A 14,929-nucleotide genomic window follows, 5' to 3' on the forward strand; every position below is an offset into this window, starting at 1 on the left:
TATCACAATATTCGGGAGATAAAGTTGGACAGAGGGGAGGAGGTGTTTTGGATGTGGTGAGGTTTGCGGTGCGTTCCCGGGTTCTTGCTCTGTGTCCGTTTAACATTCAAACTCACGAGGGAATATTTAGCAACATTCTTACTTACTCCGTGTCAGGAGGAGGCTCAAAATGGGCTTCCTCTCGCTTTCTCTCTCTCTCACTCTCTCTCTTTGTTTCAGAAAATGGAACACCAAAAATATCAACAGCAGGCAGCAAGAGAGAAGAGAGTAAAGTTTGTTGCCAAGTCTGTTGGTTGGTTGGTGGAGGAACTGGGGTAGAAAATGTGCGAATAAATATGCGAGCTATACGGAGGAGTGTGTGGTATTAGGCCGGGATTAAGAGCAATAGGGGAGTAAACGGAGGCAATTTCCTTATCACCGGCATCGCTTAATCTGCGTTATGTGGCCAAAGTGTGACTTTGGGTTGTAATGACGAAATTTCATTGGAGCATTTAGCCACACGGAATCTGATGTGCGGGTGAAAGTCGAGCGTAGTGTAGTTCACTACACGTGTGTGTGTGTACTTAAGTGTGGGTGAGCACAACCTCTCTCTCTCTCTGGGCGCGAGTGTGAGTGAGTGAAGAAACGCAGTCAGATTTCACTTTGAACTCAAATTAGAGTTGTCTTTCAAAATAAAATCTCTTTCTCTCCCGTCCCTCTTTTATCTTCATAATCATAACAATAATGTGAATGTGAGACTCCATGCAGCCAGCCACCCGTGAAGTGAAGTAGTCGCTCGTGAGGCTGCCCTGTTTCCTACGTTGTCGGCTGTAGCATTTTTATTCTTGCTCGCCACCACCCCGACTGACTGCTCTGTCTCGAGGCAAGTTTTAACTTTATTTTTAGTCTGCAACGTAGTTAACAAGAGGCAGGAGAGCAGAACGAGGCTTTAGCAGAGAGAGAAAGATGCAGGCGAGATGTGGAGGGAAAAGAAAGAAAGCCGCTCGCTTTCCTCCAAATTTTTAGCTTACTTAAATAAAGATAAGTTAAAAGAGGAAAGGCAAACTTAAATTAAACCCGGATGGCTGGGTTAGCCATTACTTGAGACGAGTTTTAAGCCAGTTTTCTTTGGGGGAAGGCTGTAGGTAAACCAACATGAGATACGCCATGTATGGGAGCAAAATGGAAATTCGACACATTTTTGCACAAGAAAATGTTGTCTTTTTTGTAAATTGTGTGGAGAAAAATGTGCAAATGGTGAAGTGGGTGGTGGTGGAGCGGAGGAGTTGGAAGTAGATACTCTGACTTTAGAGAGAGAATCCAAATCGTGAAAATACTGGCTTTTGGCTAGGTCAACTTTTCGCGTTAGTGTCTAAAATGTGAAAGTGGTTGAGCCCGAGTTTGCCCAACTGCTTAAAATACAGCCTAAATTTGCTTTGTAATGAAAATCAGGGACACCCGCGGCCACGCCTTGCGGTCCGCTATCTCCTTTCAACAGATTAAGAACCCAAAGTTTGAAGCACTTTTCAACTTCTTCCACGACTGACCGACCGACCGACCGACCGACGGACTACTTTAGTGAGTCCAACTCCCCATTGTACCCCAACACGTCGACCAAACAATTGTGCAGTGAGGAGGCTCATCATCATCATCCACGGTGGATAAGCCAATTACTTATCACGTGCTGTGCCGCCATGAATGAGCTCGTGTGGGTGAAAAGGCTACGAGATGCACTAAACTTGTGGACACATTGTTGAAAACTTTTTCCGTGTAATTTTTTTCTGCAATTTGTCCGCAAAAAAAAGAATATTCACAATGACAGAGAGCATCTTGGGAGAGAGGGAGAAAGTGAATGCAAATCATTTGTTTGGGTGCCGAGTTCTTTGTGTGCGGAGGGTAATTAGGAAATGAGGAGAGCTTTAGGCGGTCATCATCATCATCGCCATCATCCACTCGCACCGGAGTAAAGGAACAGCAGGGAAATCCGTCTGATGAGTTTTCCCACCAATAATGGGACTTCACTCTCGTGTGTGTAATAGCAGCAGCCTCACTTCTTTTCGCCCATCTACATACGTGCTTTCTCTCAAGACGCACCGGCATCATGAAGCAGGAGGAGTGAGACTATTCTGCCAAACAGTAATCTCCAATACATCCACCACATTTGGCGAGGAGTGCACAAGGAAGCAGGGTTTTGCAAGATTGGGGAAATTTGCTCATTAACCACGGCCAACCGCAGCTCTGGTAGTCCGTAGAAGAGCCCAGGCCGAGATAAGGACGGAAGGAGATGCAGACAAGTGTAAAGATTTCTCAAGTTGTGTAACCAGAGAAGAAGAAGAGCAATCCTTTGTTTACCGTGGTGTTGCTACTCCTGCCCTTTGTTTATCTTGCCATGTAACTCCTCGCAACAACAAATGTTTACCAACGCGGATCCGTGTATCTCTGGCCACGCAGGGAGAAAGGCAGCAGTGAGGAGGAATGTGGTCTGGCTGGTCCTAGTCAAAGTAATGGCGGAGTGAAAGTTGGAATTTGGAAAGCAGTCACACACACAAATGGTCATTACGTCCAAAGCATTTGTGCAACATTTAAAGAAGTTAATGAAATTTGGCTCGGACAAGATGCCATTTTATTGCAGAGAGATATGGCGCATTAGCATCATTTAGTTACATTGGGGGGCATAATAACCGCCCATCTTATCAATTAGTGGATCCGCTGGACTTTTGTGCCACAAAAAGCTTAATAATCGTAAATTAGTCCAAGCAATTTAAAGCGAAGAGTAATGCCCCGATAAGCAAACTAACTTTACTCGTTGCTACTTTTGCAGAGAACAATAGGCAAAATACGGCCTTTCTTCTTCCCTCTCTCTTCCCAACCAGCTACAAATTAGGGAATCGAGCATTTACTTTCGACACGAGTTGAGACAACTCTGACGGAGAATTATGCATCTTTCTTATTTAAGTAAATGGTCCCCCGCACGCACGGGGGTTGACACACGAATTAGCGGCGTGATTTGAAATTTGAATATAAATAGTGCCATCATGAGAGTATGGAAGTTGTGGCAAAAGGGGAGATATTTGCGGGAAGGTGGTTGATGGAATTTCCCAGTACGAAACCCAACGACGGAGCCAAGTAATCTCGTGGATTTCCAAACATTTCATTAATCATTGGGTCTGTAAATGCTGCACGACGACGAGTCATGTTTCCATCTCATGTCTGCACATAATCCCGACCTTCACACCCGCAACTATTTATTCCCAACAACAGGAAACATCAGCCACCCAGCGTCAGTAACTATTTATTTATGCAGCTATCTAGATACACGGTCGGACTTGCATCCTCTAATTTCCATGTCTATGCCTCCAAGGTCTCATACAGCTGCCGCTACATATGACTACATACCTTTGAAAATTGGGCCCCAATAATGGATCGGATAAGATTATTAGTTGGACCACCTTTCTCTCTAGCGCCTTCTCCTCTTCGAACGGTGGCGGAGAAATGTTTTCGTGGTTTGGCCTCGTGGAAAATTTGCCATTAGTTTACAACTCCCTTGAGCTATGTAGGTGCACATCTAGCTGATCCATCTGCCATGAGTGCATGCGTATCTACAGCATAGCGATTACCCATCTCCGAGCGTGTCTCACTACATATTCGCGATTATATAAATACGAACGACGTGCGATATTGACTACGGCGGCAAGGGCAAGATTAGGAAATTCATCAGCGTCTCAGCAGGTGAAGGAGGAAAGGAGGAGGAAGGTGTGGACGGAACGGTGAAACAAATTTCCAACAAGTTTGAACAAATCCGATTTCCATTGACTTTCAGGAGGAAAGCGGAAATCTTGCATGTGGATCGTCCCACTTATGTCTCAGCAGCAGTGCTCGTGCTTTACTACGACTGCTGAGGAGTAATCACTCCTTGTTACACAGCCGTCCTCGTGTTCGTACGTATTTGGCGGCGCGGAGTCTGCAGCCGAAGGAGGAGTATCTACGAAGTGGATGATGAGGCTCTGGGAAAAGGAAGTTGGAACAGTGAAGCTTTTGGTTGTGAAGTGAATGCAGAGTTTGAGGGAAAGTTATGTCGTCCCCACCGACTCGCAGGCTGAGCTCAATCCGTATGAACTCTGGTTGAAAGAATATTCTCAACTCATCCGAATGAATATCTCAATGGGATGAGCAGAATGGATGGCATGGTCGAGGTGCAGGGGAGGAAACGGGCCGAACTGCTTTCTCCACCAGCATCACATGTCGACAGACAGAGAGAAAAGGCGTCCTCGCAATTTTTGGGAGAAAAGTGGAATGCATAATAAGTTGCACCACCTAATTCACTTCTTCAGTCGGCTACACCTCCTTTCTTATTTATCTGTGTGGAATTACTCTCCTGCAGGGATGCATGCTATTCACGGTGTGCAAAATACAAATTTGCATGTTTCTTGCCAACATGAAACGGGTCAGAGTACAAAGGGCAACCAAGCTTACATTGCAACATGTTTTGTGCCGAGGGCGAAAATGATGCAAGTTGTTCTCCGAGGATTATAAGTCACCCACAGACAGCCAAGAAAGTGAGGCAGGGCAGATATTTGGGAGAAAAGTGGGTAGCTTCCTTGGTGCCTGGTTGGTTGGTTGGGATTGTAAAAATCTTTGGAATTTTGATCTCACTCAGTCAGCGAGTCCTACATTTATACAAACGTGCGACGACTGGTTGGATGGCTGGTTGGCTGTGGTTTTGTAGAGTTTTGAGTAAATGGCTGAGAGCCGGGAGCATTATATCTTCAGCTCCATTACGTCCATTTACCTCAGCACGTCTTCTGTAGCCGAGTCTAATCCGAAGACGATAATCTACTTCATCTCCTTCTCTCCCTCTCTCTCCCTCCATGACTTATGCACACCAAACGACGCTCCACTATTCTTCCTTCCGTTTTATGTCCGCTCCTCCGAAAGGTAAATTGCCTACCTCGTGTGTGTGGTGATTGTAGCCATGCAGCTCTCTCTTCCACCCTTATACATATTACCTATGTATCTCTGTATATGCCTCCACCAGACCCACCACCACCTCCAGAACAGAAAACTCTCAGAGAAAGCAAAAGGAAATAAAAAAGTTATAAATGCATAATGCCACCTTAACTCGGTTCATCTTCATGAGTTCTGAATATCTCATGCTTCTCAGTTTTGATGGCTCTGGCGAAACTTGGCCAAGTTTTACTAACCCGAAACGCCCGCTGCTACATATCCTCCGTAATTTCCATACCAAACGCCAAGAGTGGAAAGTAAGAAATTAGAGGCGTAAAAGGGAAATACGCTGTGTGCATGGATGTTCATTTAGGTGTGCATTTCACAACTTTGTTCCGTTTCCTCTGATTCGGAGTTTAATCTGATCCCAAAAAGCAGAGTGCCTCCTCCTCGCAGAGTTAATTTGAGGATAGGAATTTGAGAGGGAAGGGGCTGGTGGGAGGGGGCGAGAGGTACGATCAGGCTAATTAATTGACTCAAAGGTTCCTTAAATCAAACATTATTAAGGGCAACTTTCACCGCAAAAGTTTTAACAAGCTCGCATTCTAAAATTGTAGCAAAACAGGAGATAGGACGGAATGAGGGGAGAGCTGTTTAAAAAATGGATGGTTTTCAGGCCTGGGACTGGTCCTTATCATCACACCGAGTCGTTTGTTCCACTCTGATCCGACTGTTGAGCTGAGCAGTAGCAGGAGGGAGCGCAACTTTGTTCTCGGGGCTGCCCAAGATAAATGATCTCAAAGGAAGAAAGAGATCATTAAAGGAGAAAACACGAGACTACCTTCTTCTTCCGCTTTGGGCCCAAATTAGAGCAAGTGAACGAGAGGAGTCGTATTTACAAGGCGAGTTGCACAGCGAACCAGTTTAATTCTGACAATGGACACTTTACGCTCCAAAGATCTCCAACAACTTTGAAGTTGGTTCAGACTTTCAACTTTCTTTGTAGATTGGGAATGGAAAGTAAGCAGGAGCAGAGACTTGTTGGGTGGGATCAAGAAGAATCTAAATACATGACCAACCATTCACTCACTCCCACCCGTGTTGCCCGCCCAACGTACGGAATTCTTCCTCTTCTTCTTCCTTGGCATGCATCCGGAGGAACATCAACCAAGATCATGTGCATGCTCATCATCTCAGGTCTCGATGTTAATCAACTTTCGTGATTGTAAATTAGTGAGCTCATCTTCTCGGTAAATGAATAAATGATGACTGCATGGAAAGTGGGACACGAGTGACAACAACCAAACCGACCGAGATTAGGTTACAAATATGCAACAAAGATACGTATGTGCATAAGTGGCGGCAGTGCTGCCAGAGGAGGAGGATCTTTTGCATGGCATGGGAGAACAATGGCAGAGAGATAGATGGGAAAACGGGGAGATTTTACGGAATCAGTTATTGTTGGGTCGTTTCATTTGTCTCTTTTGGATCCAATCTCAATTTGGGATAAACTCAAAAGGGAGGAAAATCAGAGAAGAAATGAGAATTGTTTTGGAGACTCATAAAGTGCATCGTAAAAGTGAGAAGAATTGCCACCTGTGCAGAAGACGGTGGCTGCTGCTGCTGCTGCTGTCGTTGGTGATGGGGCCAAAGGCCTTCGGCAGCGGGGAGAATGAGATCCAATTCCGTGTCCCATTGTTTCTGCTGTTTGCAGTGAAGTGGTTGTTCGAGGAGGTGGCTGGTGGGTGGGAGGTGGTGGTGCTGGTGGGTGGAGGGCTGCTCTGCTGGCTGTGTGGAGACTCGTGGTCGGGCGAGATTGGGAGGATGACGAGTGTGAACTGACGGGACTCCCGAGATTTCCTGTCACACATTGAAACATGAGATTGCATACTTAGGTTTACACGACAGACTCAATAATAATGCAATGTTGCGGCTGAGGTGCTCCTCCAGACATACACTTTCTTAGGGCAGAGTAAATAGCATTTATGACAAGCACTTTCTCCGCTAACTTTCTCTTCCCCTTCTTCCAGAACATGGAGCAAAAACGGAAAGGAAAAGGAAACGATGATCCATAACATAACAACAAAACAAACATCACCATACAACGTGCGACTCCTGATGAGGACCTTGCACGAGGATGGCGAATGTGCAAAACTACTTTCTCCTCCTTTCTTGGTAGGAGGGAGAAAATCGTCACAAGGTTCACAAAGAGCACGAGGAAATAGAGTGTGCATCCCACAAGAGTAAAACAAATGTGAAGGAAACATGGAGAGAAAAGCTAAGGACGAGCACATATCTAGCTGCACAGGATCTGATTAAGCAATGGCTGACCACAATGGGTAGTCGTGACCATGTAAATATGAGAGGGATGAAATCAGACCCGAGGCAAGAGAGTCGAGGGGTCACATAGTTGGCGAAGTATCTCTCGCACTCTTCTACGACACGATGTGCTACTGGGTTATGGAACAGCATGCAATGACGGGGAATGTTTGGGAGAGAAGCCGCAGCTGGTGTATTAGCTACCTCGTTAAGATTATGAGCCCAGACGTTGTTATGAGTGCCACTCACGCTGGATGAGAAGAGGGATGGCAAATCCGAGTCGCGAGGTGGGGGAGGTGGACAGATGGAGATTGGAGTGCTGGTGTTGGCCGTGCCGACGGTCGACGTGGGGGGCACGAGGCGTTGTTGGACAGCTACGTTATTATAAATGACCGACGTGGACGACGATGTCTCAGCAGCAGCTCCTCCACCACCACCACCTCTGCCCTTGTGAGATTTGAGACTTCCAGTCGGCGTTTTGGAGGAAATTGTCGCTGCTGACTTATTAGCTTTTCCCCCAAAGTGGAGAACGTCACGCTCGCCACTGTGACTCGAGTCCACCCCAGAAGACGAGATTGACTCGGGCTGACAGCAGCATTCTCGCAGTAAATCACCAGAGTCCTCCAGGCATGACGTGTGCAGGACCCACTCCTCAGGATGCCCCACTCCGCTCCCACCCAAAGAAGAGCTTGTGGCGTTGCTGACACTGAAGACCTGACCACAACCACCACTGACACTGCTAACTGAAGAAACCCCACCACAACCAACAGAACCACTGATGCTTGAACAGTTAGGCGTCGTCTTGGTGGTGGTGGTGGGGTGGCGAGTGTGATTGTTTGTGGGGTTGGTATTGATGCCCACGATGTAGGAGGAAGGTCCAGTCCCATACACGGAGGAGTCGTCCTCCAAATCAACATTCGAATGAATGCCAGCAGCACCAGGAGCAGAAGAACTGCCCAACTCTCGACGTGGCACGTTCTCCAACTTTTTCCTCGCCAACTGGGCCTGGAACTTTTTGAACCCTTTGAGGTTGCAGAATGGCTTTCCGCCCCCTCCGGCTCCAATGTTGTTGCACTCACTGCTGCCCCCAGACGTGGCTCCAAGGCCACGTTCTGGGGTTGTCCCGAATGAGCAAAGGTCACTCTTGTTTGCATCGTCCATTGCGGCGGCCCTTGACGACCGCAACATGCCTCACTCACTACACACATTACCCACCTTTGAACAGCACCTGGAGCACTTGGAGGCGTCCTACAGACAGCGGGACTACACTTTCCCTAGTGCCGCAGCCACAATCACGACTCGCACCCAAGATCACTTCTTCTTCATGGAATGAGGAGGCGTGAGACGGTCGGAGCATTATTATTATTATTATTCCTATCTCTGCGAAGAGCGAATACATGGAGAAAGTTTACCACGTGCTCGCTCCCGATCACCGCACTGAGATTTTCCACCAGCACCAACCACCCACCGCATTTTCAACTTTTCTCATGACTCAATTCCTACTTTGTTCGCTCACTCAGGATTTAAGACGAAGGGAAGAAATACAAATGGAAGGAGTGTGTGTGGGCCGACCACAAGTATAATGTGTACACCACTCACTTGGACCAACAACTAATCACGGGAATGAGAGTCTGTCTGTCACTGACAGGATTAGTCATTTCTGGCCGACAAACTCATTAATTATATCATGTCCAATTCCCCACTTTCCAACCAGCTTCTTGCTCCGACACTTTCTCCAAACTAAACTGCAGACTCGCTCGCTCCCTGCCTGCCTCCTTATTGTGCCCAATGCAACCTGACAAAACCAAAGGAGCAACTTTTTCCCATCACCTACTGCCCACAGTTATCCACTCCTCTAACCCCAAAGTTATTCCGAAAAGTGAACTCTGCAGAAACAAAAATCGTTCCCTGGCCCTGCGTCTACGTTATTGCGTTGCTTCTTCGTAGAAAATGTGTGTGGCTGTTGTGGTGGTGCCTGAAGGCTGCATAGGACAAGTATCGTATTATTCTGGGAGAAAGTCTCAGAGAAAGTGATTGTTTCTCGATAGAAAATACGAGTGAGTGAGAGAGGAGTCGAAGAACCACCGCGCTGGTTGAAGTTCAGCCCAAGACTGGCCGGAAAACGAAGGGTTGAAGTTGGTACAAACCGAGCCGACGGAGGAGCAGATAAGCAGCAAGGCAAAAGCAACAGAGTGGAGTGAGACTCCGCTCATGCACCACGAGCCGTATAACTAAATAGCCATCGTGAGCTTGCTTTCTATTTACGCTGGATTGGAATCAGTCGTCCGGTTTGGTTGGGCTGCTGCTGAATGAGAATATATCTAGAAGGGAGAAATGGTGAGAAACTCGTGCTTTCTCCACCACCAGGAACATGGATATTTCTTGCCTATTTTTACCTCTACTCTTGCATACGATGTTAGGGAAGTATGTACATGGATGTATATATGGAAACAGTCAGCAAGGGCTTCAGTTGGTGTATCAGTAAATACAACGGCGGTGGACGTGTGCCTTTTCGGTGGATATTATTTGCAACAACTTGGCTTCCAATTTCGGCTCAAAGGGAAAAATGCAGTTCATTGTAAAGCAGTGAGAAGCGGTCGTGCTTGGTGTAGCGTTGGTCGTTGGGCAGGAGAGAGAAAGCTGATTTCCATCAAATTTAATTCTGCCTTTGACGTTGAAAAATGGATTACACGAGGAATCAGCCGGGATAAAGTTCAAGAAAAGTTGAGCTAAAGATTGATTATGAGAAAGATTGGGTCACAACAGACGGACGGATGTAGATTTCTTGATTTCTTTTACACTCACCACACCTGCAACATGGAAAATAGCACAGCAGACGCTCGCCCTTCTTACACACCCCGCACACAACTTTATGCACTTTTAGCTATTCGGCACTTTAGTGGTCGTGTAGTGTTTTTCTGAGAGAGGCGTGTTCAAAAATAACATGCTCCAAAAACGTCTAATTTGGTTCAAAGAACGACCTTGTTCATTTCCTCATATCTCGAAGCAACAATTCATTCCCCTCAAATTTGAGTCGTACGAGTTCATACGAAGAGAAAGCAATTTAGGCATAAATGTAAATGTTATGGATAAGCTAGTATTTATGAGCACATATGAGAATGTGCTTCGTCATCACGTGATTTTGTGCAGTGAAACGTTTCAAAAAGATGCAAGAGGCGAAAGTCCTGTAGGTCTGAATTGAGAACAAGGAGAACGCACGCACAGAGACAGACAGACACGGCCTTTAAGTGAAAACATTGTACAACTCCATGTGCTGTTCAATTATTCAAGAAATTGGGCTCAATTTAGTGAACTATTCCTCCACCAGACCGCTAATAAACTGCAGGGTTGGAGTGGGGTGGATAGAGGCAGACGTTGACAGACTCAAAGTGAGAGAAAGCGAAAGTGAGACGAAGGGAGGGAGGGAGGAGGTTCGTAGGCGGATGTGGATGGTAATCAACCACACGTGTTCTCTGAATAATGAATAGTATTCATTGAATACTCAAATGGTTGAGTGAAATGGCAGAAAGGGAGAGAGATCGTGGGACAACAAACAAGTGATCACATTGGTTAATGCCAAACGAAATAAACCAAGAGTGCAGTGGGGAGAGAGCGAGAGACTCAATGGAGCAGTTCACAAAGTCCCGAACAAACTTGGCAAGATAAGGGAAATGACCTCTTTTTATCTACTTTATTGACTCTAATTATCGGATCACAACTCGTAAGCGTTTTGCTGCAGCTCTCTGAATACGATCATGGACCAGGTTCGCTTCTCTCTGCGTCAGGGTTTTCTCCATGTGACGATACACGATCCGGTAGCAGTGGCTCATCTGACCCTTCTTGGGATGGAAAAACTCGTCAACCAATGACACCTAAGCAAACAAAAATAGTTCGTTTTAACTTAACGGACAGATAGACAATTAATTGGGACTGTTATTTGAGAGTTTTACTGTCGAATAAAGTAGTAGTCGTAGCCGTCGTAGAGCGGCCATAATCAAGATGCGATGGGAGATATAGATAGATATGTATGTACCTGTTCAACAACGTCGCCCCCAACTGATCGGACTGTGTCATAAAAGTCAGCGCTGGAAAAGGAACCGTCCGCAGGGAGCCAAAAACTGATGTCATTTGCACAAGACGGGAACACGCTTATCGGCTGCAGTCCAGGACCATCCGTGCAAAACGTGGCACAAAGTGAAATAAAATATTAAACAAACATGAGAGAATGAACAATAGTGATGCCCACCCATCTAATACAAGCACTCGCTCGTCGCCATTACTCAACAGACTATAAATAAACCTGCGTATGTACGTATTTACGAGGGCATGGGTGGCCAATAATATCTCACTAAACGAAAAGTAGCAGCAGCAGCAGCTTTTAAAAGGTTTCAATCAAGGAACTTTTTGAAGCATACGTACATCGCGGCAGTATCAAATCTTGTCGAAGAGGAGAAATAAATCATGGCGAGATATTTTATGAGAAGGGTCGAAAATGGCTCCAGACAGAAGAAGTTTTGCAACTCTCCAGTTTCACTCTGGTTCGTGCAGTCCGATATCAGTCGGCTTTTGCACAAAGGAAAGTTGCAAGAAAACTTTCACTTTTGAGTAAGTGGAACCTGGTGCTGAAATGGATGAGGTTCCTCTCGTTCCTCGTCTCATTCATTCATTCACCACCACCGACCAGCCAGCCAGCCAGTCAGCCAACAAAGAGAAAGATAGAAAGTCAAACATACGAAGGAGAGAGAGAGAGGAAGAAGAGTGAAAGCTCTGTCGTCACTCTCTGACCATGTATTGGCTGGCTGGTGAGTGAGCGAGTGAGGAAATGTATTTCGTGGTGTGATACACAGGAAACTAAACACATCGTCCTCCTCCTCCTCCTATTACTATAAATATATACTTGCACTCTGGCCAGCACTACGGCGACATACATATCTGGTCTCCCAGACTGTTTCAGTTTTAGTTTGACTTTGCTTCATTGTTGGTTCTTGTGGTTCATGCGGTTTGTCTTACGTGACAAGTAGAATAATGGACAAAGTGAAAAACTCTCCACGAATAAGGTTGAAACTGGTTGTCATCAACCAATGTCGACCCTCTGTCCTCGTTGGACTGAAATTTAGCAGTCGCCAAATTGAAAAAGAGCAAGGGACACAGAAAGAAAGAGTGTATGACCCGTGTGTCGCAAGTAAACGAAATTACCAACCAACTTGGAGACAAAACAAACATCCTAAAACTGAATAGCTGGCTACAGTCAGTTAAAGTAATGGTGATGGCGGTGAGCTAGGTTTTTGGTGGGCGAGTGTATGAGCTAGTAGAAAAGGAAAAGGACTTACTTTGTAACTGATCGGGGCGTACGGGTCCTCCACTTTAAATTGATGGAGAAAGCCTGGGTCAATACTCCAGAATAACCTGGAAAAACATATGAGTAGACACATATAACCTTGACATGGTTCAATTGCAAGTGTAACTCTATATTTTTTGACGTACTTGCGACGTCGTTTTGGACATTTTTGTTGAGACCCGTTACTATTTTAATGAGCTGAATCAACTACTATCCGTAAAAAAAATTCACAGTTTTGGATATATTTGAGTAAGAGAACGAGGAGTCAACTTTTATAGACTGCATATAAACATATGTAAGATTGGGACATTTTTATTTGTCTCAGTTTGCGTAGCTCACTTGATTCGCAACAATAAGCCAACTTTCTTTAGATTATACAAGTCAATGAAGCTCCACCCACGCACCTGATATCGGGGATTTCATAGAGTCTCATCGCCAGACGCTCTACTCCCAGCCCAAACGCCCATCCAATCTTCTCTCCAGCACCAGCTTAAGTGGGGAGATGATAGAACCAACCATACGACGACCCAACAAGAAGAACAAAAAAAACACGCACAACATCAACGTTAAAGTCAAAAGAGTACGATACTGATGAAATGAAATAAAATAAAAAGTAATTCCAATTTAGCAATCCGCTTCCCTCCATCGCGAGAGGAAAAAGCCTCATCATCCTCCTCCAGAAGTATCGCAGAATAAGTATCCGCAAAAAAACCAAACCAAATGAAGACTTACAATTGTTTAATATAGCTTGCTCCATTATTCCACATCCCAGCATTTCCATCCACTCGCCATTAAATTTAACTTCCAGTTCCCAGGATGGATGCGTAAAAGGGAAGTATGTATCCACCCAGCGAGCTTCCACGTCTGCAAAAAAAGTCAAACACAAAACCAAATCAAAGAATCCATCAAAAATCCATTACTGTAAGTACCCCATAGGTTGTAACAATCTAGCAATCAGTCAATCAATCAGCTTCTTTTCCCTTCACCACATAAACCTTTCCAAATATTGCATCGTCGTCAAGACCTGCTCTATACTCGTGGATTATTTTATGATAACCCTCGACAAGATAATATTCGTTCTCGGCCATGAATGCATGAGCTATACATGAACAAGTCACATCGGAAGACGCATTTTTATTAAAGATTTTGGAGAAAGCTATACGAGTTTAGTGCGTAGAGAGGGGGAGAAAGTGCTTCTTACCAGCCCCGAATAGATGTTGGACCAGTTTGAGCAGGGTAGATTGCAAACTCTGAGTCATGACCATCACGGCATCTATTGTGTGGGATTCCTGCTTTCCCGGAGTTCGACTTTCTCCTCGATCAAATAGCCGGAGTTCTTTGGCGACCTCCTCGTCTTGAAATACTTCATGTAAACCACATAATCGGACGCCTTCCACTTGATGAAAGATTGGATAGTGGGTGCGGTCTATTTCGTCTCTTCTGTAGACATCCCCCACCACCAAGAAATTGTTCATTCCTTGCTGAATCAACTCGGACTGGTGTGCACTCGTGTGAGCTCGAAGCAAGTGTGACTGGTTAATGTAGTAACAGTCCGATTTATTTCTTGATGGATGATCCTTTGGCACTACAATAGGGATTGTAAATTAGAAAAATCCCATCTCATAAAGCTTCATCAATGCACAATGACAATAACTAATGTATCAGAAATAATAAATGAAATACCAAGAAGCGAATCAAAGTTCTGCACTGTCGTAACTACAGGGTTGAGATTGTCAAACACTGAAAACATTGGACTACGCATAGATCGACCGTGGAAGTTTTTGTAAAAGAATTCTGCAATCCTGTGTTTGAGCATTCCTAGAGGATGGTACTTTTGTCGGTGGAGACCACGGCCAATTTGACTCAGGATACGCTCCGTGACATTGGTCCAATCGTCCTTTGGGTAAGGCTGACTTTGGACCCTGACTAAATCCTTCTCCACAACATTGAGCAGTGGTGGCACTGGAGATGACAATGGTGGGGGCACTTCCTCGCTGGGGGATGACTTGCTCGGGTGTGGTGGTGACGAGGAGGAGAGATTTCTCACAAGGAAACTTTTCCCGAAATTTGGTTGGCGAAAACGGACGACACGAGATAACACAGAGCAGGAGCAGCTCGACATTTTCCGACAATTGTTTTACTTTTTAATGAGTATGCTTTCTCTTTCAAGTTGAGGCGAACTATGATTAATAACGAGACAAGAAATTCATGTTCAATGTTTGACTTTCACTCGCAAAGGAAGATCAATCACTCTGCAGATGTTGCATGCAGCCCGACTCGCGGCAACTTGTCCAGTCGTCTCAAACACAATGAGAGATCGAGTGTAACAAAGTTATGCAAAAATACTCA

At 45.4% G+C, this 14,929-nt stretch overlaps 2 protein-coding genes across 3 annotated transcripts in view; both read right to left on the minus strand.

Moving 5' to 3' along the window:
• Nucleotides 1-9,457, minus strand: part of LOC110855851 — a 47,063-nt gene extending 37,606 nt beyond the window's left edge. The window contains exons 1-2 of one of the 2 annotated variants that reach the window (XM_035856663.1): nucleotides 7,492-9,457; nucleotides 6,520-6,783 (exon numbers count right to left, since the gene is read on the minus strand). In XM_035856663.1, coding sequence (XP_035712556.1) covers nucleotides 6,520-6,783; nucleotides 7,492-8,430 — 1,203 coding nt within the window. In that variant the 5' untranslated portion in view covers nucleotides 8,431-9,457. Of the gene's footprint in view, nucleotides 1-6,519; nucleotides 6,784-7,446 lie in introns of both variants that reach the window. The other variant, XM_022104243.2, reaches the window with a different exon arrangement.
• A 1,448-nt stretch (nucleotides 9,458-10,905) lies between these two features.
• On the minus strand, nucleotides 10,906-14,841 carry LOC110855870 (phenylalanine--tRNA ligase, mitochondrial). Its single transcript, XM_022104264.2, has 7 exons — nucleotides 14,264-14,841; nucleotides 13,782-14,165; nucleotides 13,313-13,444; nucleotides 12,985-13,069; nucleotides 12,573-12,648; nucleotides 11,276-11,398; nucleotides 10,906-11,114 (listed from the first exon to the last, which is right to left on the minus strand). The coding sequence occupies exons 1-7, from the start codon at nucleotides 14,700-14,702 to the stop codon at nucleotides 10,947-10,949; spliced, it is 1,407 nt and encodes a 468-aa protein (XP_021959956.1). The 5' UTR covers nucleotides 14,703-14,841; the 3' UTR covers nucleotides 10,906-10,946.
• Between the last annotated feature and the right edge of the window lie 88 nt (nucleotides 14,842-14,929).

The sequence above is a fragment of the Folsomia candida genome, unplaced genomic scaffold, assembly GCF_002217175.1.
Source record: "Folsomia candida strain VU population unplaced genomic scaffold, ASM221717v1 Fcan01_Sc014, whole genome shotgun sequence".
Taxonomy (NCBI): domain Eukaryota; kingdom Metazoa; phylum Arthropoda; class Collembola; order Entomobryomorpha; family Isotomidae; genus Folsomia; species Folsomia candida.